At 40.5% G+C, this 24,213-nt stretch overlaps 1 protein-coding gene across 4 annotated transcripts in view; it reads right to left on the reverse strand.

Annotated features, from left to right (window-relative positions):
• The window catches only part of LUZP2 (leucine zipper protein 2), a 485,657-nt gene that overhangs the window by 112,074 nt on the left and 349,370 nt on the right, over nucleotides 1-24,213 (reverse strand). For 3 of the 4 annotated variants that reach the window (XM_048483981.1, XM_048483982.1, XM_048483979.1), the window contains exons 6-7: nucleotides 10,835-10,897; nucleotides 3,495-3,557 (exon numbers count right to left, since the gene is read on the reverse strand). In XM_048483981.1, the coding sequence (XP_048339938.1) occupies nucleotides 3,495-3,557; nucleotides 10,835-10,897 (126 nt within the window). The remainder of the gene's footprint in view (nucleotides 1-3,494; nucleotides 3,558-10,834; nucleotides 10,898-24,213) is intronic. The other variant, XM_048483980.1, reaches the window with a different exon arrangement.

Raw genomic sequence — 24,213 nt, forward strand, 5'->3', positions numbered from 1 at the left:
GCATGCTGTTGGTATGGGGGGTGGGCTAGGGCTTATTTAAAGCCCTGCCTTGTGGACCGGCCCCATTCGGAGCTGAAGCGACACGGTTTTTTCACCCACCCGATCCCTGTTATTTTGAATGTTTGAATGATGTTCTTGTCATAGCCATTGGCGGGTTACGCATGGGGGGTTGCGCATGGGGGATGATCCGCTGGTAGGGGGAGCTGGTGGAGCTCCCCTGTTTAACACACCTCATTAGGAGGTGGGGGTGTAGCAAACTCTCGGTAGGAACGCCCTGCGGGGGGCTAAGAAGCTTGCGCCCCTAGCGTGAGTTGGATGGGGCCTCCAGTCATGGGCACTTCGCCGGTCTGGTCTTTGTCTCACTCCAAGCTTTTGCTTGGTTTATTCCTCCAGCAGCTGGGCTGAGGAATTGGTTTGCTCAGGGGGTCAGGACAAATGCCCCATGCTGCACCATCTAGTTTATCCTATGCTTTCTGTAAATAAAGTTCTTTGGCTATGGCCAGTTTTCTTATCCACTTAAAATTGTGTTGGTGTGTTATGTTGGAAATGGTAGCTGAGCGGGAAGGGCCATACATCTACTTGCAATAATCAAACTCTGTGGGTTATCTGAACATACAGAGGTGCTGTGTTCAGGGTTACTACATAGGAAAGAAAAGAGTGGCTTTGGAGAAACATATTTTGGAAGTTACTGTATTTAAGGCATGGTAGTTGGTTTCACAGTTTACCTGTATTGCTTTTCCAAGCATAAAGTATTTTTTCTGGCATGACTACTTTCCATCCATTGTTGGTTTTTATTCCACATTGAAGGTTTTGCCTGATGATCCTATCCGATACTTAGCATGTTTTTCAAAATTATTTGAGTCAATATTTAAACTGTCCACCAATATCTTTACGACAAAGGGGGAAAAAGTGACAGAGGTTCATTGCTGAAGCCAATGTGGTGAGGACCCAAAAATAGTAGCATAAAGCTAGCTGATACTGTAACCCCTATGTTAAGAATGGGATGACCCAGAAAGGGGTGGAGTCTGAAAGAAGCAGAAGGCTGCAGAACTCATGAGGTTGGAGGAGGCAAAGCTATTAGGCTGGGACCTGGATATATTATTATAAGCCCTTAACACCTTCTTTAAGGTAAATGCAATGTTGTTGGGAACTAGTGGGAAGGGAGTTGTTTATTTTTTTGCTATATTGTAAATGTTAGAATTTATTGTTTCAGAACTTTTTGTGTGTGATGGTGAGAGTTCTTTTGGGGACCTTCATCATCTGGAATCCACTACACCAAGTTTCTAGAGATTTCAGGAGCCATTCACTTGCAGGAAGAAATGCACTTGGCATTACAAGACTGTAAATAGAAGGACTTGAAATGCAACTTAACAGGACTGTGAAGTGTTATGTTAAATGTTAATGTTTAATAAGTGTTATTTGTTAAGAAAAGTAAACTATTTTGTTTTAAAATTTAGTTGTTGCAACTCCTTACAAGTTCTGCCCCACAGAACCCACAGTTAGAGGTTACAATACCTCTTCCATGTGATGTGTTTGTCTACTTATTCCTTGGGGCTGCCGATTATTTTGTCAGTGATGACTTGAAACAACATAGTGTGGGTTCAACTTTAAAAAATAGATTATTATTTATGTTAATTGGCTCATCTATGTCACTGCATAGTCAAATAAGCTGACCATTTTGCTGGTGGGCTGTACTAGGCATATGTCTGTTATGCTTTTTGGGCAGGTCATCCTGGCTCCAAACTTGGCCCCCACTTCTACATGTTTATCATCACTTGCACAGCCATATGTGTCAAGAGGTTCCAAGCTTCAGCTCTCTTCCCAGTGTGCTGCAAGGCTCCAACCAAGTTCAAAAGATTCTGTTTAACTCCAAGAATACTGCTTCACAGTGCACCCAGTAGGTCTACCTACCCTAAGCAATCCATCCTATTCAGTTTGATAGCCAGTTTGATAGCCTGTGTTTAGCTGGGTGTGTTTGTGTGTGTGTGTGTGTGTGTGTGTGTGTAAAGCCAAGGCAAGGAGCCAGCAAAGGCATCTTTATTACTTAATTTCTATGCCCCATTTACATGGTTCTCTCAAAAATACCTTCCTAATCACTACCCTGCACTCTGGGACAAAGTCAAGAAGTACTCTATTGCCTTCCCAATATCCTATTCAGTAAAGCAGGGCTTCAGTACAATCACCCAGCTTCTTCCCGAGCAGAGACACAGACTGAAAATTATTGTATGTGGGGATCTAAGATTTCTTCTTATTGCCTTGCAGCCTGATGTTGAGAAATTGATATCCATGCACCAAGCACATCCATCCCATTAAAACTGTGATAACATAATAAGTGAGATGCAAACATACCCTTTCATATTGCTAAAATAAAATGGTTTTCATTTACTAGGTCATGTTTTATTTGTAACATACATAGGTGTGTTTACAGTGTTAGAAGCTGTTTTGAATTTGCCACAGACCTAATGTCAAGAAAGAGGTGTGTGCTCATATGTACGTGTGTGGGGGAGGGCACTAGGGATGTGACCTGGGAGCCAAGTGAGTGGCAAACCAAAAAAGTTTGGAAACCATTCGCTTAGCTGGATGCCCCTTGAGAGGCTAAGTAGAATTGTTGTGGGTTTTATTCTAACGGGCCTGGAAGGAGGCCTTTTTTTCCTGCTTCCCAGTGTCATAAGGAGTGGACATATTCTCTAATCAGCCCTACCAAGTTGTTTGATTAGTTAGACCAAGATTAGTTTGGGCAGGAATAATCTGAGTTGCTACAATACAGGTAGAACTAATTCACAACTATACTGATTAATCTAAAGGAAGGAAGAGGGCTGTTATCCAGCCTGATGAGCTGAGGGGAGAACATACCTTAATTCCAACCCAACACAGCTGGAAACACTGCTGCTGCTGTTTGCTGAAGATCTGCATGTGGCTGTGACTTTGCATAGCATCACACATACATATATTCATCATGTATACATAAAATTCCTTGCACATTCTTTTCAGCCTATTGGTTTTCAGTTGCTCAGTTCACTCTCTCAGTAGTGATAAACTGATATTCAACTTTTATTCCAGTTTCTTATTTTTCCCACTGTTGTAACAAAGTAAATTTTATTATTTTTATCATTATTGTTTATATTGTTATATTATTTTAATATTTTGCAAACATTCATCAGGAGCTGAATTGGAAGCAGTGTGACTTCTGACCCAGCACTATTGCTACCAGAACTGTGTGGCTCTGAAGAGCCCAAATCCAAAAGTTTGCCCCTCAACTGTCACTTCTGCACTGTTGGGCCTGCACCAGCATGGAGGTGGCATTCTGGGGGTTTCTGGGGCAGAGCTGACTTTAGTCAGCTTCCAGTGAAGTTTCAGCCTGGGAACACCCCTTTTTGTGGCACAGATTTATGCCACCCCAAAGTGTGCTGTAAGTCATTTGTGATGATGGGCTTCCCCAGGAGATAAGAGACTTTTTCCCTTCTCCCCCAATTCTTGCATAAAACAAAACTCACCTTAAAAATCAAATCCTTTTTTCCATAGCGAAGTTCCTTCAATTGGGCTTGGATCTTTTTTGACTGCAAGCAGAGGATAATACATTAATTTTTTAAAAGAAGTACATATCTAAAAATCTGTGGAGGAAAAGATATTAAGTTCAGGCAATAGGTAAAATACCCGAGGGCTTTTTTTAATGGGGGTAGATTTATTTTGGTGAAATTTATCTAGCAATGAGATGTGTAATATTTGCCACAGCTGCGCTGACGTTTCCCACAGTAAACATATTAAGCAGACACTCATGCCTGCATAAATGGACACAAAAGCACAACAGTTACATAATGTGTGAGACAACTTTCAGAATAAATGATGCATGTATGCACATTTTGTGTTTTTACTTGAAGGAAAAATATAAAACCTTGAAAATCTTTGGGACATAATAAGAGTTTGGAGCACCTGGCATACTGTGGGTTCTTACCACACAGTTCATAAACAGTTGTTCTAAACTGATGGAACTGCACTTGGAGTAATTTGTACTTCGTGTTTTCCTGTCACTTTTGATCTTCAATTCAATGGATAATGTTGGCTATGTCCAACTCCCTGCATTTATCAGCATTGTATAAAAACATTTTTTGAAGTTTTCACAGGCAAGATTCACAGGCAAGATTAAAAAACACAAATGTTTAACTGAGTAAAGGCTACTCCATACAGAACACTGTCCAAATCAAGTTGATTGCTCAGATTGTGTTGCCCTTACAAACATCATGAAAATGTTTGTTGTGAGGTTTTTGGGTTATGTAACCATGGTCTGAATATTTTTATTTCTGATGTTTTGTCAGAATCTGTGGCTAGCTCCTTCCAAGGTTTTTTTCTCTCTAAGTCTTGTCTCCCAGTGGTGAATGTGGAATGCTCATTATGTTAACTCTCAGCTGTTCATGAAGAAGTGGGGGGGGGGGGGTGTTGAGGAGTCTTTTGAAGTTTAGGTTTGATGTCTTTTAGTACAGGAGCCAAATTTCACCTATTTTCAAACTTTCTTCCTTTTTATTAAAACTGCTGATGCTTATGTATCTCAACGTGTAATCTGACAAAGTAATTGTTGGACCTGTCAAGCACTTCTGTTTCTTCAAATAAGATGTTTTGTCCAGTTTCAGGTAGTGTATGTTCTGCCACTGCAAATTTCTCAAGTTGGTAAAATATTCAGTGTCTTTCATGTTCCTTAATTCTTGTTATAATGCTGTGTTTTTTAGTTCCATTATATCCTGTCCATAGCTGCATGGAATATGGTGAACACCAGCAAAAGTGAGTGGATTTCTTTTGTGTTTTACTGATCATAGCATTAGTTGTATTTTCTTGCCAGGTGTGTAAACAGGCTATAGGTTGTATTTTTCATCAGGTTTCCTATCTTCTCAGTACCCTATTCTATACAGAGTAAGTATTTTTTTTATTTTCCATGTGTGTTTTTCCTCAAGTATGTAATCTATTTACTTCTTTTGAGGTATGGCCCTTTTGATTTCAATCCCCCATGATATTCTTGCAAAAAAGCTTGTAAACTGTGTGCTAAACAATGCTATTCTTAGATGGATTTGTCATTGGTTGACCAACCAAACCCCAAGGGTTCCTCTTCATCCTGGAGAGAAGTGACTATTGGGGTGCTGTAGGGTTCTCTTCTGAGTCCAGTGCTATTTAATATTTTTTTATAAATGGCTTGAATGATGGACTAGACAGCATATCAATCACATTTACAGATGACACCAAATTAGGATAGATAGCTAATACTCGAGAGGACAGGGTCAGAATTCAAAATGACCAGGACAGATTAGAGAGCTGGGCCTAAACTAAAAACATGAATTTCAACAAGAAGAAATGTAAGATAATACACTTAGGTAGAAAAGAATAGTGTCAAGATCAACAGAAGTAACAGTACCATTTTTCTGCATTGGTCAGACTTCACCTGGAATACTGTGCCCAGTTCTTGGTGCCACAATTCAATATTGACAAGCTGGAGCATGTCCAGGGGAAGGGTGACTAAAATGGTAAAACTGGTAAAGGGTCTCGAATCAATACCCTATGACAGAGGTCTTCAAACTATGGCCCTCTAGATGTTCATGGACTACAATTCCCATCAGCCCCTGCCAGCATGGCCAAGTGGCAGGGCTGATGGGAATTGTAGTTCATGAACATCTGGGGGGCCATAGTTTGAAGACCCCTGCCCAATGAGAAGAGACTTAGGAGAAGTTTAGTTTGGAGAAGAGAAAGTTAAGGGATGACATGATAGCCATGTTGAAGAGGAAGCAAGCTTGTTTTTAGAGACTAGCACATGGAGTAATGCATTTACACTATGAGAAAAGAGATTCCACCCTTACATTACTTCCTAACTGTTTGACAGTGGAAAGTGCTGCCTCAGAGGGTGGTGGAGTTCCCTTTGGAGGTTTTTAAACAGAAGTTAGATGGCCATCTGTCAGGAGTGCTTCGACCAGTGGCGTAGCACCCACAAGGTGGGGGGTGTGTGTGTGTGATGCCCCAGGTGAAGCAGCAGTGGAGGCGTGGCCAGGCTTTGGAGGGGCAGGGTGGGAGCATTCTGGGGGTGTTCCAAGGCGAGGCAGGCGCCACCACAGTGGGGTGCAGGTTGCATGTGCGCACCGGGCGCAGTTTCCCCTCACTCCACCTCTGGCTTTGACTGTGTGTTCCTGCATGGCAGATGGTTGGATTGGATAGCCTTTGTACTCTCTTCCAATTCTACAGTTCTACTTTGCTTCCTTACAGATTAATGCAAGCTGTTTGTCATGAATGATAAGCACACATTTATGGCATTTTATAGAAAGGCTTGAGGATAATGATGTGGAGGAAAGAATGTATCGTACAGCAGGACAATGTGCCTTTCCACACAAGAAACTTACAATTTTTCAAGCTGGTAAAACATTTCCTCCATGGAGTTCTGGCCTGTTTTACCCCTTTGGTTCCAAAGACATTTCCAGGCAGCTTTTTCTCCATCATTTCTGAAAACTCTTTTACAATGATAGTTTTGGCTAATAGGTTTCAAAGCTGACTTCCCTTCCTGTGCAGCCATATTTAAAATGTTTTATCATTCCTACTGACATTTTAGTGCCTCTGTGCTGTCACCCAACTTCCCCCTCAGTGTCATTTTTTCACATCCCTCATCTTACTCCTTTCCCTCTCACCTCTATTTTCACCATTTGATTTGATTTCTTCTTCTCCTTCTCTCTCTCTCTCTCTCTCTGTCTCCCCCTCTTTTTTTGCTGCTTTGGTTGAATCAACAAAGCATAAATTAAATAAAGCTGCAGAGAATAGAAACAATGAATTCATCATTTCAATGAAGAAGCTAAAAAAGATTAAAAGCCTTAATGGCAGCAATGAAACATTTTGGAGAAGGTGATTGGGGACAAACATTGTGGTAAAGGGGAGATGTTCTAATGTTATGCAGAGAGGGCCCAGGACTGGACATCTTGTGATTTGGATGTTATGCCCCTGTCGATATCCCCAAGATGACATTAGTCTCTGTCACACTAACTGCTCATATTCAGCTTACTGTCTACCCATATCCTGAGATCTTGTTCACACACAGTGTTACCCAGAAGTGTATCCCCTATCCTGTATCTGTGTTACGCATTTTTGTTACTCAAGACAAATAGTTCTGCACTTATCTTTATTGAATTGCATCTTGTTCAAGGAGCAGCAGTGGCATAGTGGTTAAGAGCAGGTGCATTCTAATCTGGAGGAACCGGGTTTGATTCCCCACTCTGCCACTTGAGCTGTGGAGCCTTATCTGAGGAATTCAGATTAGCCTGTGCACTCCCACACACGCCAGCTGGGTGACCTTGGGCTAGTCATGACTTTTCAGAGCTTTCTCAGCCCCACCCACCTCACAGCGTGTTTATTGTGAGGGGGGAAGGGCAAGGATATTGTAAGCCCCTTTGAGTCTCCTACAGGAGAGAATGGGGGAATATAAATCCAAACTGTTGTTGCTGTTATTGTTGATCATATCTACCCACTTTTGTAGTACATTCAGATCTTGTCGAATTGTTTCTTTATCTTCCAGAGTGTTCACTACTTTTCTCAATTAGGTATCATCTAAAAATTTAATGCTTATTACATGCTTCAATAAAGAATGAATTGCCTCATCTTTTATCGCAGGTAAACACATAGCCAAGCAGGTATATTTATTTTTTACAAAATATGCTCAGTGAGTAATTCTGTAAAGCTGTTACCTCATTCCTCCCACATAAAGAAAAAATGTAAAGGCAACAAATATTCAAGGACCAGATTTAATACCGCGCATTAAAAGTCTAAATCCCTGTTTTAAATTTCAAACTCTGGTGTTAGATTATTCACTGTTATGCTGCAAATAATAGAATATATTAAAACAACATACAAAACAACGAGGAAGAAACAGCATAAAGCTATTGTGGAAGTCAGTATATAATGTGTCTAGAGAAAATAAGTAATGGAAACAGAGAATGAAACCATTGATATGCAGGTTAGAGCATCCTATAAATTCAATAGCTGAAAGAAAAAAAGACAGGAAATGCATGCAAGATCTCCACAGCATTCTAGAAAGGATTAATAATTGAGACTAACATGGCAACATACGATAATAATAAATCATGGCCATGCCGTCTTGCTGTAAGGAAATGTATTGACAATGATGGGCAGATTCCCAAATGATCGGGCAAAGCTTAAACTGAGGCAAACTATTGTGACATGGCCTTTAAGAACAGAAAATATGAAAATTTTCAGCCCAGCTTGGTGGTGAAAAGCCTGACTGTACTAACCAGCAGCAAGAATATGGTATATTCCAATTAAGTCACAGCTGGAAAAAAATTGAATTGATTTGAAAATTATGACATTAACCTTTTAACAAGTAATTGTTTCTTGTACAGAAATACAAATCCAATATGTAGGATACTAGGGGCAATAGCATGCTATTCCATAAACCTTCCAACGTGACCCAGCTGAGCTCAAAGATCATTTAGAAGCATCCATTCAGCTATGTCAGCTTTAACAATATGTGTTCTGGAAACCTGGGGTCCTCTTCAGGTTTGCAGACAGATCTGTCTGACCCATTCACATCTCCAGTCACTACATTTAAGTATCCAAATATCTGGCCAACTGTGCTATTAGAATATAAGAATATAACCTCTGCTGGTATCTGCAGTTACCATGGCTGAGTTCAAAGTTTCTCTCTGCATCCACTGTCACTGGAGCCAGGCACAGAGCCATTCAGACATCTGCTGCCATGGCAGCTGGGCCTGGAGCAGCTCTTATGTCCTCTGAGATGGCAGCAATGCATGAAGTGGATCTCTGTGGTTGCTGCTTCTCCCAGTTTTACTAGCATGTCCTCAGCACATGAAAATTTTAAATTGAGAGGAATTTAAATCTCTATTGAATGTTTTCTTCTCTTACATTTTTTCTGCAAATTTGCAGAGTATGAGGAGAATAGGAAGAGATACAAGATTATTCTGTTTTACATAATGACAATATTAGTAGGCTTTAGTGGGGCTATTTATGCATAAAAATAACAAAACACAAATAACTGATGGCTCTAACAAATTCCATCAACAAAAGCTAAACTAGGATGAATTGTTGGCACCAATGATTTCCCCAAACTAATTCTTTGGCACAAGCATGCAATAAAAGAGATGAAAGTTTTATCCTAAGTCATCACCAAGTTGTAAATTTGCATATTATTTAGAGCCTCTCCCTATGTAATGACAGTTGTTGTTACTGTTGACAGTTTTCTGAACATTCCCTATATTTTTAAAATTATTATTTTGGCATAGGGTGTTAACACTGATTTGTCAATAGTACATTTTCTTGTTCACTAAAGAATGCTTGTTAAATATTTCCAGAACATCTATGCTATTGAGTTCTTAGAACATAATTTTAATAATTTATTTCATTTAATCGTACATTAGATACGTTGTTGTAGAACAACATCATTCTTAGAAGAGACAATGAATGGGTCATTTTAGAGTCAGTGCATGCAGTCTTATCATTCTTAAATTAAGTTGTTTGAATAGAATACTAAGCATGCAACAGAATAGGATTAATTTACCTATACTAACAGATTAATACCGTCTCAGCTATATTTTTATTCTAATGGAAAATCAGCAAGGGACAGTATTGAAAACGTGGTTGCTCCATCCCGCAAAATAGAAAATTGTTCATGTGCATAAGTTCAGAGATTGTTGCTTGTTCCCCATTTTGAAGCACAGTTCATTCTACTGAAGTATGCCATACTGACTTTTGCAGAATTTTGGAACAAGTTTTCAAAACAGCATATGTTTAACAGTATATAAGTACTGTTTTTTGAAACTGTAAAAAATGGAGATCTGGAACATAATCATTAGGCCAGGTGTATGTACATCAAATCCACTTTCACACTAGAGGTTTTCTACAGTTTTTAGTTCAACTGCTTGATCATCCAAATTCCCCAAGTGTTCGCAATTTTTTTCCCTATAATGGTGCCCAGATGGTTCAAAAGACTACGGATGCCTTGTAACAGTAATGCAGCTTTTATTTTACAGTATATGCTACCAACTGCATTGATAGGATTGCTGCTTTGTCTCCTCCCTCAGCTCATGACCTGGAGGAGTATTTATTAGATATTTACTGTACAAGTCTTTGCTGATGTCATTTTTTGTATAAGTCTTTGCTAATGAATGGTTGGCTACAGAGGTGGGATCCAACCAGTTCTCACCACTTCTCTAGAAGTGGTTACTATTTTTTTCTGAGTGCTGAGAAGGGGTTACTAAAGCAATCTCCCTGCCCAATAGGGACTGGAGGTGCGTGTGTGCAGTGGCACCGCTGTTTGAATCCCACCACCATCGGAACCTGTTATATTAAAATCTCCTTGGATCCTACCTCACTGGCTGGATTCTCACAGCACATCCCATAATAACAGGAGAACAACTGTATTGTGGAAATCTTAAATGCAACATAGCTGTGTCCTGCACATTAGAACACAAAGCAAGAAATATTGTGTGTGATTAATATCTGATTATCTGAGGAAGAAAGATTTTGGTCATGGTTGGCATTCCCCATCAATAATTTAGTATGTTTATTCTATGTTCCATTAAAGCTCAATCTAAAATCTTACAACTTCATAAACCAGCTACATAAATGACTTTAAAAACTTTTCTCTATGAATAAAGTTTGGAACTAGGATCATTTATGCATGGACATATAAAAAGTTACTTGAAGTCAGAAGATAATTTTGCAAATGGGCTGACGTGAGTACCTACATGAAATACTTCACCACTGAAATAAATTTGTGATCAATCTTAGTGCAATGTTGTTTGCTCACTGAACTTGCTGGAGTCAAACAACAGATTCTACTCACCTCTTCTGCATGAATACCACAAAGCTTGCTTCCAGACAGGAGTTTATTTTTCAGGCTTTTGTTCTAAAAGATGGGAAGAATTTTTTTTATTACTAAAATGTATTGTAACATTGGGAGTCTATTAAATATTTCAGCCTGGTAAATCAAAATATTGTCTTCAAGCTAGAAGTGAGTACAAAAATACATTCAAAAAGAAAATAAATATGCAGTAGGCTTGGTACAAGTATTATCCTCTGATTAAAATTCTGAATGCCTGTGTACTTCACATTTACATATTCATTTATATACACAGAAAAATCACACACTAAGCTTTGAAAACAGACTGTCAATTAAGGTAGAAAGTATTTATTTGGACTAACTCTGAAAGGAAATAGAAATAAAAAAGTTGAAGGAGCTACACACTTTCTTATTGACTAAAATGAAGATTCCAATCTTGAAATGAAAATTCTATTCTGAGGTAGAGTATTTTAGTAAAACATTCAGCTAATTGAAGTGAATTGCTACTCTGACCGCCTCATGTCTGCTGGCATCAACATCAGCACCAGCTGATTGCAAGTCTCCTCTGTATATGCCCTACAGGCAGGATGTACAACAGAGGAAAAAGAGTGCTTCTGGCAACAGCATTATCTTCGGTCAACAATCAACAGCATTATCTTCCCCAAAGTAGATACAACCTCAATTGACGCCATTTGCAACTCCGTAACCACTGCCGTGGAACTGACCCTCGGCACGAGGAAACCAGACTGCCAGTGCCTCAATAAGCAGGCATGGCTCTGGACCAAGGAGGATGCAACAGAAGGTGAGAGAAAATAAAGTGGCTTTCAAACAAGACTGGTTTGCCAACAAGACTGGTGACAATTGGAAGCATTACACAGCCACCAAGGCTAGGAGCTGCAAGAGCAGTGCAATACAGCTCCAGGGCTTTAAATACTCACTCAAAAAACGCTATGAACAGCTGTATACGGAGGAAGGTGAAAAGAATATCCATCTATTAGCAAAAGCACGAAGGAGAGTGGCACATGATATCTAACAATACATGTGCATAAAAGATAGGAGTTGTCAGTGACTGCAGGATAAGAAGAAAATCCTGAGTCGTTGGCATGAACACTTTGATGAGATCTTAAACATTGAATTCCCACATCTGCCATTTCCGGAAGGTCTGCCATGCTTTGGCCCAGTCCTTCTCATTGCAACTGAGGATGTGGCTATGGCCATTGAAAGTATGAAAAACCAGAGGGCCCCTGCCAGGAGACATTTGGAAGCTCAAGAATAACACCAAAGCATTAATTCAGCTAACTGCGTTCTTCAACACCATAATCTTTGCGAGCCAGCCAACCACCCATAGACTGGTCTATGAGAATAGACTTGGTAAATGCCCTAAAAAATTTGTAAAATTTGGATTTGGATTTATTTGGCCATAAAATTATCTATATGCCTGAATAAGACAAATAATATACTCGGATATATCTGAAAAATTCAAGTCTGATTTTTTTTGTATTTTTTGGTGTTTTTTTCACGTTATGGCCTGCAGGGAGTGTATTTTTAAAGCTAGAGGCACCACAATTTCAGGGAATCATCCAGAGATTGTACTGATGATGCCCCCAAAGTTTGGTTCAGGGGGGCAAAGTGGGTGCCCCCATTGTTTCCAATGGGAACTAACAGGAGATGGGGGCTAGCCCTTGCAGGATCCATAACTTTGCCTCCCCTGAACCAAACTTTACCAAACCCAGGGAGTATCATAAGGACAGTCTCCAGATGAGACCCCAAAACTTTTGTGCCAGTAGATTCAAAAATGCGCCCCTGACAGTAACCCAAAGAAATTTCCCTAGATTCTGTGTTCTGAAGTGCCCTGTCTCCATTACAGTCAATGGGGAATTTCTTGGGGGAGTCTGTGGGGTGGACATTTTTCAAGGTAAAACCACAAAACATTCAAGGTAAAGCCACACCAAAAAGGAGAGTCTCTTGCTTACACCATCCAGGTTTGGTGACTTTTGCTTCAGGGGGTTCAGTGTTGCTGCCCGAGGGTGGATCACTTCTTGTGCGAGGCCCCTCTATAATGATACACATCACACTGTTGCTGGGGTAATAAATTGGCCATAGCCATTTTATTGAGCAGAAGCATGAGGCTAAGCATGGGTCTGGATCTGGTCATGCGGGTACGTGCTACAGCTCAGCAGGGCGGGTGCCCAGTCCCGAGCTTCGATCTACTGTGGGGCTCTTGGCCGGGCGGCCGCCTCCTGGCTGTAGAGATGTTCCCCCTTTCGGCCCAGTCCGACAGGGCAGTCGCCTGTTGTCACTGTTGCCGTTCCCAAGTGGAAGGCGCTGGCTCCCTAGCCCCCTTCCCCTTCCAGATCAATACCCATGCTTCAAACCGGCTGCTTAATCCAGGGCTATGATATGAACAGCATGTATTAACATATAAAAGCAGGGGTGAGTTGGGTGGGCAAATCATTGGCCAGCAAGGCTACATGGCTTGAAATAAAGGAGGGCAAGTCCCTTTAAAGCCTTGGCCTGGCTCCTCCTTTCATCCAAGTGACGTTTCTGCCCCTTCCCATAGTGGCTCCCTTCCCAGTTCACTTTGTCTGGGCAGTGCTCAGCTGGCCTCGCTCCAATCCCCCCCCACCCCGATCAGCAACTCACTGCGTGGTAATCTCCCAGGCACACTCTTATGGGCCCCCAAAATGCATGGGCCTCCATCTCCTCACCTCATCCCCTGGAAGCAAAGTTCATCCTTACTCCAGAAAAATGTCATCAAGAGAGTCTCCTGAAGATGCCCTTATGCCTTTGTGCCTCTGCCTTGAAAAAAATTTGGTTCCCCACAGATTACTCCCCAGGTCCTCTTATTGGTTGCAATGGAGCTACTTCAGAGCTATTGGTGAATCTCCCAGCTCTCTTCAGCAAGTTCTATGGTGGGAAAAAATAATTGTTTTTTTCCCCAACTTAGACTTCAGTGGGGCTTGCTGTTATGCCCAGCTGGCTCTGTGCTGGAGATTTGGGGGAAGCCTCTGGGGGAATTTTTCGGTTAAGGGTGCCTAATTGACAACAGGGCTGCTAGTGTGAGTCTCCTGAAAGAAACCAGCCAACTTTGGTAGCTCTGTTTCTGCAGGGCAAAATGCTGTGGGCACTGTGGGTTCACCTTCCCACCAATTGGGCGCCCAAGCAGCATTTGGTTCCCTTTCCAAGGAAAACTTTAGGCAAGCTTGGCTGGTTCCTTTCAGGAGACTCACAACCAGCAGTCCTGCAGGAAATAAAATGCCCCTACCCAGACAATAATTCCCACCTCAGAGTGCCCCCCCCCATTGAAAACCTCTATCATAGAGCCATATCTGGGCATAACAGTAAGCTCCCACTGGAGGTCTATGGTGGGAAAAGCATTCTTCCCACCAAAGAACTCTATTGAAAAGCCTGGGCAGATCTCAAAAGCAAGCAGTGGCCCTACTGTAGCCAATGGGGAATTCTCGGAGTGTGTGTTTTCTGGCTGTACATCTTTTCTGCTGTATAGGCACCTGCATTCTCAAGGTGACTCCAGGAGGCCCTCCTGGTAATAGCATCCAGTCTTAGTGAACTTTGCTTCTGGGGGCTGTGGGAGGGGGTGCATTGAGAGAGTTCAGAGATAACTCAGTCAGCAGGCTTCATGTGCAGGAGCAGGAAAACAAAATAAGCCTTTGGGGGCTTATAAAGTTGAACCCCCAGAAACAAAGTTTACCAAACCTGAATGTTATTACCAGGAGGGCCTCCTGGAGCCACCGTGAAAGTCTGGTGCCTCTATCTTCAAATATATGCAGCCTGCTTACTCACTCAGAGATTCCCCATTGGCTACAATGCAGCCAAGGCACTACAAAGTAGAGAATCTGGGGAAATTTCTTGGGGTGCCTGTCAGGGGATACCACCCAAGTTTGGTGAAGTTTGGTTCAGGGGTCCAAAGTTATTGACCCTCAAAAGGGTAGCCCCCATCTCCTGTTAGCACTTCTAATAAAAATTCAGCGGTTTTTTCAGTTATCCCGCCATCACTATTATTCAGCAGGCGAATAGTCTTTGTATGCTCAGAACAACTTTTTTTTATTCCCTAGAGCTGGGACAAGTAGGGAGAGTCTAGGTAATGCATACCTCGGGCAAGAAAACATAATATGCTCAAGGGTCTCAACAATCTCCTGACAATATGCACATGCTCTATCTAGAAGTGGAATATTCAACTGTCGGCCATTAAGAACAGCAGAGGGGAATGCGTTAGCTGGAGTAATGATCCATCTCTGCCTGGACTCTGATAGTTGGGATAGATATTTAGCTGTGAGGCTAATTTCAGGATAGATTCCAAAGTGCAAGGGAGAACAACCTTGTGACATAAATTAAGCTAGGGGCACTTTCACACATGCAGAATAATGCACTTTCAATCCACTTTCATGATTGTTTGCAAGTGGATTTTACTATTTCACACAGTAAAATCTATTTGCAAAGTGCACTGAAAGTGGATTGAAAGTGCATTATTTTGCATGTGCGAAAGTGGCCTAAAAATATTTCTAATCCCAAATCCCTGGAAAGCTGCCATGTTAAGAGTTGGGGTTTAAATTTGGGTCTCCTACACAGTACTCAGACACTCTAGTCATTATACCACACTGAGATGCTATTACTAATTTTACAGCAGCAGTGTCTCAGGGCCCCTTCTGCACATATAGAATAATGCACTTTCAATGCACTTTGCAGCTGATTTTACTGTGTGGAATAGCAAAATCCAATTTCAAACAATTGTGAAAGTGGATTGAAAGTGAACTATTCTGCATGTGCAGAAGGGGTCAAGAAATGTTTTTGTGAATGCCTTCACAGATACTTGGTTTTCTTCAATCTTTGTAGAATATATCTTTATAGAACCAATCACTTTAATTTCACTGATAGCTATGCTCAGATGTCTACTGTGGACCAGACAATGTAACTATTCTCAAATATATCCAGGTAAGAAACTGGCCACTCGTTTAAGCTTATTAGTATTAAATTAAGACATGCATGGAAAATTTCCAAGATACTTTACAATGAAAGCTAGCATGAGTCCTTTATGCTTTCTCCACCCCCATTTTCAGTCCTTTTTATTACACAGAAACCCATTACTATCTATATTTCATTATACATGGAATATTAGGAAGCCTTATGGAAGAAAAAAAATCCAAAGTGGTTTCTAATGGATCTGATGTTTTTTTAAACACCATACTACTCTAAGAGAGGGGAGTTTGCATAATTAATACAGCATTTTAATATATTAACAACATTTACAACATTGGCAAGCTGTTCAGATAGCTCAGAGTCAGCATAAAGTGAAAGGCAGATAAGCAAAGTGCTTTCAGGCAATTTCCCATTTCTATATTTCTTTTATAGATTAAGGATAATAACTGTGCAGCACTTAGTTACAAAATCAAGTAACGATGAGGAACCATTATAAGTTACAAATCATTTGCAAGTGTTCAGAAGCGAAAACTGGCAGCCCCCTTTTGTTTGGGGAGAAGGTGATTTTGGGATAAGGTGTTTTGGGAGAAGGTGATTTTAAGGAGGGAATGTGTGGGAGGCAGGTTTTTTGAATGAAGGATTCTGAATGTGTCCATGTAAGAGTATATATGTGTGTGTTTGGGAGCAGGGCTTTAATATCCATAAGAATGACTAGGCTGAACCCTAGGGGATCTGCAGGGACTAGGGGCGTGTCTTTTTTTCCTTTTCGCTGAGGCACTGTTACTGGCAACCTTGTTCAGCCATAAGTTGAACAAGCAGTCATTATGTAAAAAAACAATGAAAAACAGAAGTTGCAAGGCATACTCAGTCAGCTGAGATTTATTTTGAGTCAGTAAGAGCATAGAGGAGGGAGATAGTGGGCCAATAGTGCCCTAGCATCAGAGTTGTGATGTTATGCCACCTTCTCCCTTATTATTTCTCCATGAGCAATACAGTTTAGTTGTGACCTTGACCACAATTTTACTCATGTAATTTTACTCATGTAAAATTGTGAGTCAGATTCTTCAGGAGGCCCTCAAAATGGATATAGGGCTATACACTGTGGTCTAGAAGCTACCATACCAGGATCAGGCTGTCAGTTGTAGTGGGCTAAAAGATTGAAGTGCTGGCAGGGCCCGAAGTAACTGAAATCCTAGAGGCCCTGCCATGGGCTAATACAGCCCTGATTAGGATCCTGAAAAGTATGTGTAGAAGCAACTGAAAGGCAATTTGAATGGAGAAATTAAAGAGAGGAAAAAATGAGCATCTTTTTTGTACCCTAGTCCCTCTAAAAATTATTAGGTACTTTTTTGTGATTTAGAAGTTATTTTAACCTCTAGGAGTTAGTTTTTCTTAAGGAAAAAAAATCAGCATTGGGTAAGATATATTTATGTGTAACATATAATTAAATTTTATGACTTATATGTAGACAAAATACCATTAACTCAGAGTTGGAGCTGGCAGTAGATGAAAATGAAGTTCAATGTCTACAAAAGGGCAGGAATAGGTCAGGAGCCTTCAGGTTAGGCATTCTCACACTTTGAAAAATAGTTGTGTTGTAGTGATTAAATATCAAATCAGGCAGGCTATAACAATTAGATAACAAGCCCATGAAAATAAGAAGATTCTGGATGAGGCCAAGGAATTATCTAGCACAGGATCCTGTTTCCCTTGGTGGTTAATTTAATGGGAAGGCCACAAATAGATCTAACATTTTTTTCAGAGGGAACAACACAACTGACAAGGCAAATTTCCAGAATGAATAGATGAAGAGTATTGTCAAGTCCTAGCACTCAGTTATATGCATTATCATATCATAGCTTTAAAAGGGGCTTGGACAGATTTATGGAGAAGTCGATCTATGGCTACCAATCTTGATCCTCCTTGATCTGAGATTGCAAATGCCTTAGCAGACCAGGTGCTCGGGAGCAACAGCAGCAGAAGGCCATTGCTTTCACATCCTGCATGTGAGCTCCCAAAGGAACCTGGTAGGCCACTGCGTGTAGCAGAGTGGTGAACTAGATGGACTCTGGTCTGATCCAGCAGGCTCTTATGTTCTTATGCTCTTACACATTACATGTGTGGAGAAAACAACACATAACTTGTTTCATAGGGTTCTCTGCTAATTATGGCTGACTCTGCACAATACATGTGGGCCTTCTTCAACAGTTCATGAAAGACTAAGGTAAAGAACCCTTTATACAAATAAAGTAGCTTGTAGCGGTGTAGTAATCCATATTGTGTGAAACAGATGGTGAATAAAACTATTTATACAATAAGAATTCATGCAATAAGAACTTCAGTAACAGATGTTAACAATCTATAGTGAAGAGTTCATCACTGCTCAGACCATCCAATAGATTTTATAAAATGACCAGAATGTGATGGACCTTTTCACATGCACAGCATCAAAGGAATTGAATCAGATCCCTACTTAAACTTCTTTCAGCTGATATTTTAGAAACATGGAGTTGGAAGGGACCTTCAAGGTCATCTAATCCAATCCCTTGGCGAACACAGGAAATTCACAATTTCCTCCCCAACACACACATACACACTGATATACACACACTATGACTATGTCTCCTCTGCCTCCCAGAGGCAAAAACTCTCCTGGATTGCTGGCCTTTCTGGCCTGGAGGAAAATTCTTTCCTGACCCACATTGAGAAGGATTTGGTAGACCTGTCCTTCGAAGCTCCAGTGCGGCTCAGTAGGTGGTAGACCAGTCCTCTGAGCAGCTAAGATTCTCATATTCGTGTCTGCATTTCTTTGCAGACACATCGTCATAATTTTTTTTAAAAAAGGAAAACTATATATTGCTGTAATCAAGCTGAGCACAACTATGTACTTTTCAGGCTGAAAGGGTTTCAAGGAGCCTGCAGAGCAAAAAGTCTTATAAGATTTAAAAGTAAAAAAAAACCTCATAAAATAATCAGGATTACTCTTAGAAGGCTATCTAGCTATACTATAACAGACTTTCTGCAGTGTCCTTTTTTGGCTCACTATGACCCTGAACACAGCCAGCACATTCTGCCAAATTTGCATACCATTGTCTGAGCACAATGTGTGAAGAGGTGCCAACTCATTCCCCTTACCTGATGCATTGTGCAGTCAACTCCAGGTTCAGAAAAATATTGTTTAGCACCAAGAACTGCTCCTTTCCAGCCACACCCTGCTGCTCAGCCAATAGTGCACTGTTCCAGACATGCCCTCCACCACTTGAATGTCTCTAAGTGTTTGCTGACCATCCTTACCTAATACGATCAAAGCCTGCCAAACTAATTATGACTTGAGCAGATCATGAGAAGGCCTATTTAACTGATTTTTACCCTGGCAACATGAAACTGGTGACAAAAGAAACCCTCCATAGCTAATGAGTGGGAACCCAAAAAATTACTCCTTGGCCTCAGTGGTGACTGGTAGGTTCTGTGATGCTTGAAGGGAGGGCAGGTGGCCAGCAACTAGCAGCAATAGCCTGCTTTGAGGAGGTGCTGCCAAATATTTTAAAACCAAATGCACCTGCTAATTGGCTGCCAATCCTTTTGAATGACTCAGTGAGGCTTCTTGCTTCCTTTGAATTCGAGGGACAGAAAAAAACTGAAGAATAAAAAGAGTTTGGATTTATACCACTTTTTTTTGAACTGTAAGAAGTCTCAAAGCAACTCCTTCCCTTCCTTTCCCCACCACAGACTTGTGAGAAAGGTGGGACTGAGAGAGTTTTGAGAGAACAGAGATGAGCCTACAATCATCCAGCAGGTTTCATGCGTTGAAACAGGAAAACAAATCCAGTTCATCAGAGTCTGCTGCTCGTGTGGAGAAGTGGGGAATCAAACTCAGTTCTCCAGATTAGAGTCCACAGCTCTTAACTACTACACAATTCTGACTTTCTGACAACTTCCTGGCTGCTTCCTGGCAAAACACTAGGAATGCTACTTTAGTAAATAAAATAAGAAATGAATAAAGCAATCTAAAGCCTTTGTTCCCTGTAATAATGTTTTTGAACTAAACTGCTGTACTCTGTATCACACATTGCTTCATAACGTAGACAACAGTTTCATTAAGTCATTTTAAGAAATCCATAGTGAAGTTTATACTGGAAGCCAAATTTGAAATGAGATTATTCAGTTATTCTTCTCATACTTAATGGGAATGACCAGTCATGCATGCATTTATATGAACTGCAATAAGTACATGTTTTGAAGCTTGGTTTGGTTCTTAAGTTGTAGTTCTACAATGCTGATTTTTTGGTCAGTGAAAAGTCTACCCACTTGCAAATCATCCTTCCCCTCCAACAAACAAGCAGCAGAACCTCCAGCATCTGGATATGTTCATTAAACTTTAGCCATGTAACTCGATCAACTTAAAACTTTTGATGCTTACTTAATAACATTTACCTAAAATGCTGCTAATGGGAAAGAAATTGTTGCTAACTTGATTTCTCAGAAAGGGAAAAAAGAGAATAGCATGAAAGCATTTATTTTGGATGATGGGGAACATTTTGTTTGAGATAATATCCACTGTCACCAAAAGTAACCATCATCAATGTATTGTCGAAGGCTTTCACGGCCGGAATCACTGGGGTACTGTGTGGTTTCCGGGCTGTATGGCCGTGTTCTAGCAGCATTCTATCCTAAATAAAGGAGAGAATGCTGCTAGAACACAGCCATTCAGCCCGGAAACCACACCACCCCAGTAACCGTCATCAGTTTCTAAGGGAGAGATAATCATTCCTTAAAATATTTTAACAATATTATAAGAAAAATGTCAAGAAACATGTTTAAAATAGATATTAAAAGTAACTAAAAATGTCACTTCAGCATCACTCATGTTTTTAAAAAACACAAAATGAACTCTAACATTCCCCCATTAATATTTCTATTTTTGTGTGTGTGGATTTGAGTACTAAAACATGCTATTTAAAGCACTGTCCTTGAAGACAATATGAAACATTCAACTAGTATAAACTGTTGTCACCTGTCTTTAAGTAGAAGGGAAGGTGGAGTGTAGGCAGCATCTTTTTCAGCAACTGCACTGATTACTGATCAGGTTCTGGAGCCATCTGAAGATGTTGGTTCTTTTTTTAAAAAAATCTTATACAACATGGTACCAATGTACCTTAGAGGTTCATTTTCCTCATAAAAATCTCATCACTGCCAGGTTTCCAACAAGTAAGAGTGTGTGTGCGCACGTGCGTCTGAGCTGCATGAGGTGGGAACATTTGTGGCAAGGAATAAGATTATTGCCACAACTGCTCATTCCTCAATAATTGCTGAGGAGTAACTATCCTAATGTCTGTTGATGCTCTAGTCTTTTGGCTTTTTGAGAACAATGAAAAGAGTTACCTCTTTTGCATGTTTTCTACTTATTCAGTGGGCATTGCGGACTTTTGCTGCGGCAATTTTAATATATTTATTTATTAGCAATAAAGCCCATTGACTGAAAAAATGCAGTGGACTCTAGAAAAGTCTTGTTTGCAAAGCAAGACCCTGATTTTACAATGGGGGTGGGGAGCAGGGTGCCTGTGAAGATGGGTAGAGTTCTTCCTATCTCCATAGTCACCCATCATTGGTAAAGCTGGTATTCTGGCTTTTCAAAGGAGAGGGGGCAGCAGGTAAAGATTGAGGAGAGTTATCCTCATCTCCATAGGCACCCTCTTCCCATTTGCAAATCTGGATCCTGGCTTTGCAAAGCAGGGAGGGCAGAATGGTGCCTGTGAAGATGGGGAGTATTCTCCTCATCTCCATTATCACCCCTCTCCCCCATTTGCAAAGCTGCATCCTGATTTTTTAAGGGGGGGAGCCAGCAGAGTACTTGTGAAGATGGGGAGAGTTTCCCCCATCTCCATAGGCACTCATTCTCCCCCCATTTGCAAAGCTGGATCCTGGCTTTGCAAAGGTGAGGAAGCCAGCAGGGTGCCTGTGAAGATAAGCAGTTCTCCCCATCTCCATAGCCACCCTCCTAGCCAATGGCAATGACAGGGTGGCCAGCAAAGGGGTGACCTCCCGCTGATGCACTCACCACTAATGGTCAGTCTCATTCCTTCCATGTCTGCCAGTATTACTGCCTCAGTAATTCAGCCAGGTTGGAGGATTTGGCCTCTAAGAGAGTGAGTAACCACCTCATTCTGCGGTTTTATTTGTGTTGCTTTTTACCCATTCCATGTAAGCTCAGCCCCAAGCTGGAAATGAGTCATGCATGGTAATTGGCTGGAAATGGGGTAGAAGTGAGTCATTTGTGGCAATTGTCCAGAAGTGAGTCATTGCCACGATGGGTATTTTATATGCACTGGTTGCCAGTGTAGTTACAAGTTGCTATAAAGTATGTCCCAGTTTCTCAATTGGCAAAATAGGTATGAAATAAACCATTCATACTATAGGAAATAAATTGAAGGCTTTTGTTTTAGTAGCTCACAAATTATATATAGTCTTCAAAATTATGCATAAATAGAAGTCATATCTTTAGAAAAAAAACTATCTGTAATGTAATTAAGCAGCTGCAATAAATCCACATATTCAGTTAAAGTTTATAACTCAACTTTTCAGCAGTATATCACCATTGTATATATCATAATAGTAATAACAGTAAACCAAAAATTAGTTATCCTGAACTTTTATTCATAAGAATTTTTTGTGTGTTTCATTATCTTTTTTGAAAGAGAAAAACAAAACAAGAGATTAATATTAATTCATTTATACTGCAGGTGTTAAAGTAAAAAAAAATATTGAAATGGATTACGGAACTGAAATATGTGAATTCTTTCAGTGAATACGGCTGTAAATACCATGCAGGGCCAAATATACATTTAGTTTACTGATATACATTTGACTAATATACATTTATTTGATTCATTCAGGCTAGACACTGTGCTGATACAATTTATTACCAACTAGTAATAGCATTCTAAACTTATGCATGGGAAACATGTTACTAGTTGAAAACAGATTATTAATTGAATTCAGTACATCAAGGCAGATTGAAGTCCACATCCTCATGGAAAACTGGAAAGTTTCATTTGTAAATGAGACACTTGTCAATGTTGCTCAAAGAAGTGTTCTTACATGGGCCAATGCAAATATAATTCCCACTCACTGTTTACATTTGAATTCCCTCATGTGTCTTTTCCACAATTCCTGGATAATGACAGCATACAGCGTCTTGTTTCACACACATTTTAACTTGTTCCCGTCCATTACCTAGTGAAAGTCGATGCTTTGTCAATGATAAATTGCTTCAAGCTGCTTGCTACAGGTGTTCATGGTACTGCAAGGCAATGCAGAGTAACTATGATATTATTGTAGAGAACTTGGGATACACATTTCTAATGTAGTTCTTTTCTTTTCTCTTTTTTCTTTGAAACACCTGCATAAGCCCAGGCATGAGAACAAGTTGGAGCAGATTAAAGGTTATTCTGTGGTATGTTAACTGACTGTTCTGAGCAAGGGTTCAGGTAAGAACTGGCATTTTGTAGGCAAATTCTACACTGATATCAAGCTGTTATTGTTGCCAACTGCCAGTTGGTATAAACAACTGCTAAACTGGTATAAACATCTGCTGAAATTTTTTCCACCAAGACATTTCTTATTTATGAATTATTTTCCAACTTGGTATGCAGAAAAATCATGCAGGAGTGACATCATGCAGGAGCCATAGAAGTAGGATTTGGAATGGAAATCCTCTGGCAAGAGCATAGCCCAGGGGTAGGGAACCTGCGGCTCTCCAGATGTTCAGGAACTACAATTCCCATCAGCCTCTGTCAGCATGGCCGATTGGCCATGCTGGTAGGGGCTGATGGGAATTGTAGTTCCTGAACATCTGGAGAGCCACAGGTTCCCTACCCCTGGCATAGCCTAAGTGGATTTCGCAGGGGCCAAAAACAGTGGTGTGAAAACAATGTGAAATGGTTTTAAATGATGTAAAAGGGTTTACACCACTTTCACACCACTGTTTTGGGTCCTTGCGGAATCTACCCTAGTTTAAAGTAACTTGGATTTTGTTAATTCACTTCTATTAAATAGTTCCTACAAATCCTAATTGACCCAGAGTTAACATTATGCCCAAACAATCCATGCTGTCTGCACAAAGTAAAGTGTCCAACCAAAAGACAGTGAGAAATATGGAAGAAAAATTGGTTTTCTTATCAGACACAAATCTATAGTTCCATGAAGAAGCCCAGGAGAGAACAGGTCAAGGGCATCAGAGAAGATAACTAGATTAATTATAAATCAATTTGGAGAAAAACCAGAGTAGAATGCTGAAGCTGGCTGGCTGCATTTTTACAGTGAACAGAAACAAAGGACACAGTTTGCTTAGGGCAAGAACGTGCCACTTTTTGTCTCAAATTAAGAACGGATTAGAAGATTATTTACATTCTTCATCTCCGTATTACTTCAATGGACTGTGCTGGATT

Source organism: Sphaerodactylus townsendi, linkage group LG02 (genome assembly GCF_021028975.2).
Source record: "Sphaerodactylus townsendi isolate TG3544 linkage group LG02, MPM_Stown_v2.3, whole genome shotgun sequence".
Lineage (NCBI taxonomy): Eukaryota > Metazoa > Chordata > Lepidosauria > Squamata > Sphaerodactylidae > Sphaerodactylus > Sphaerodactylus townsendi.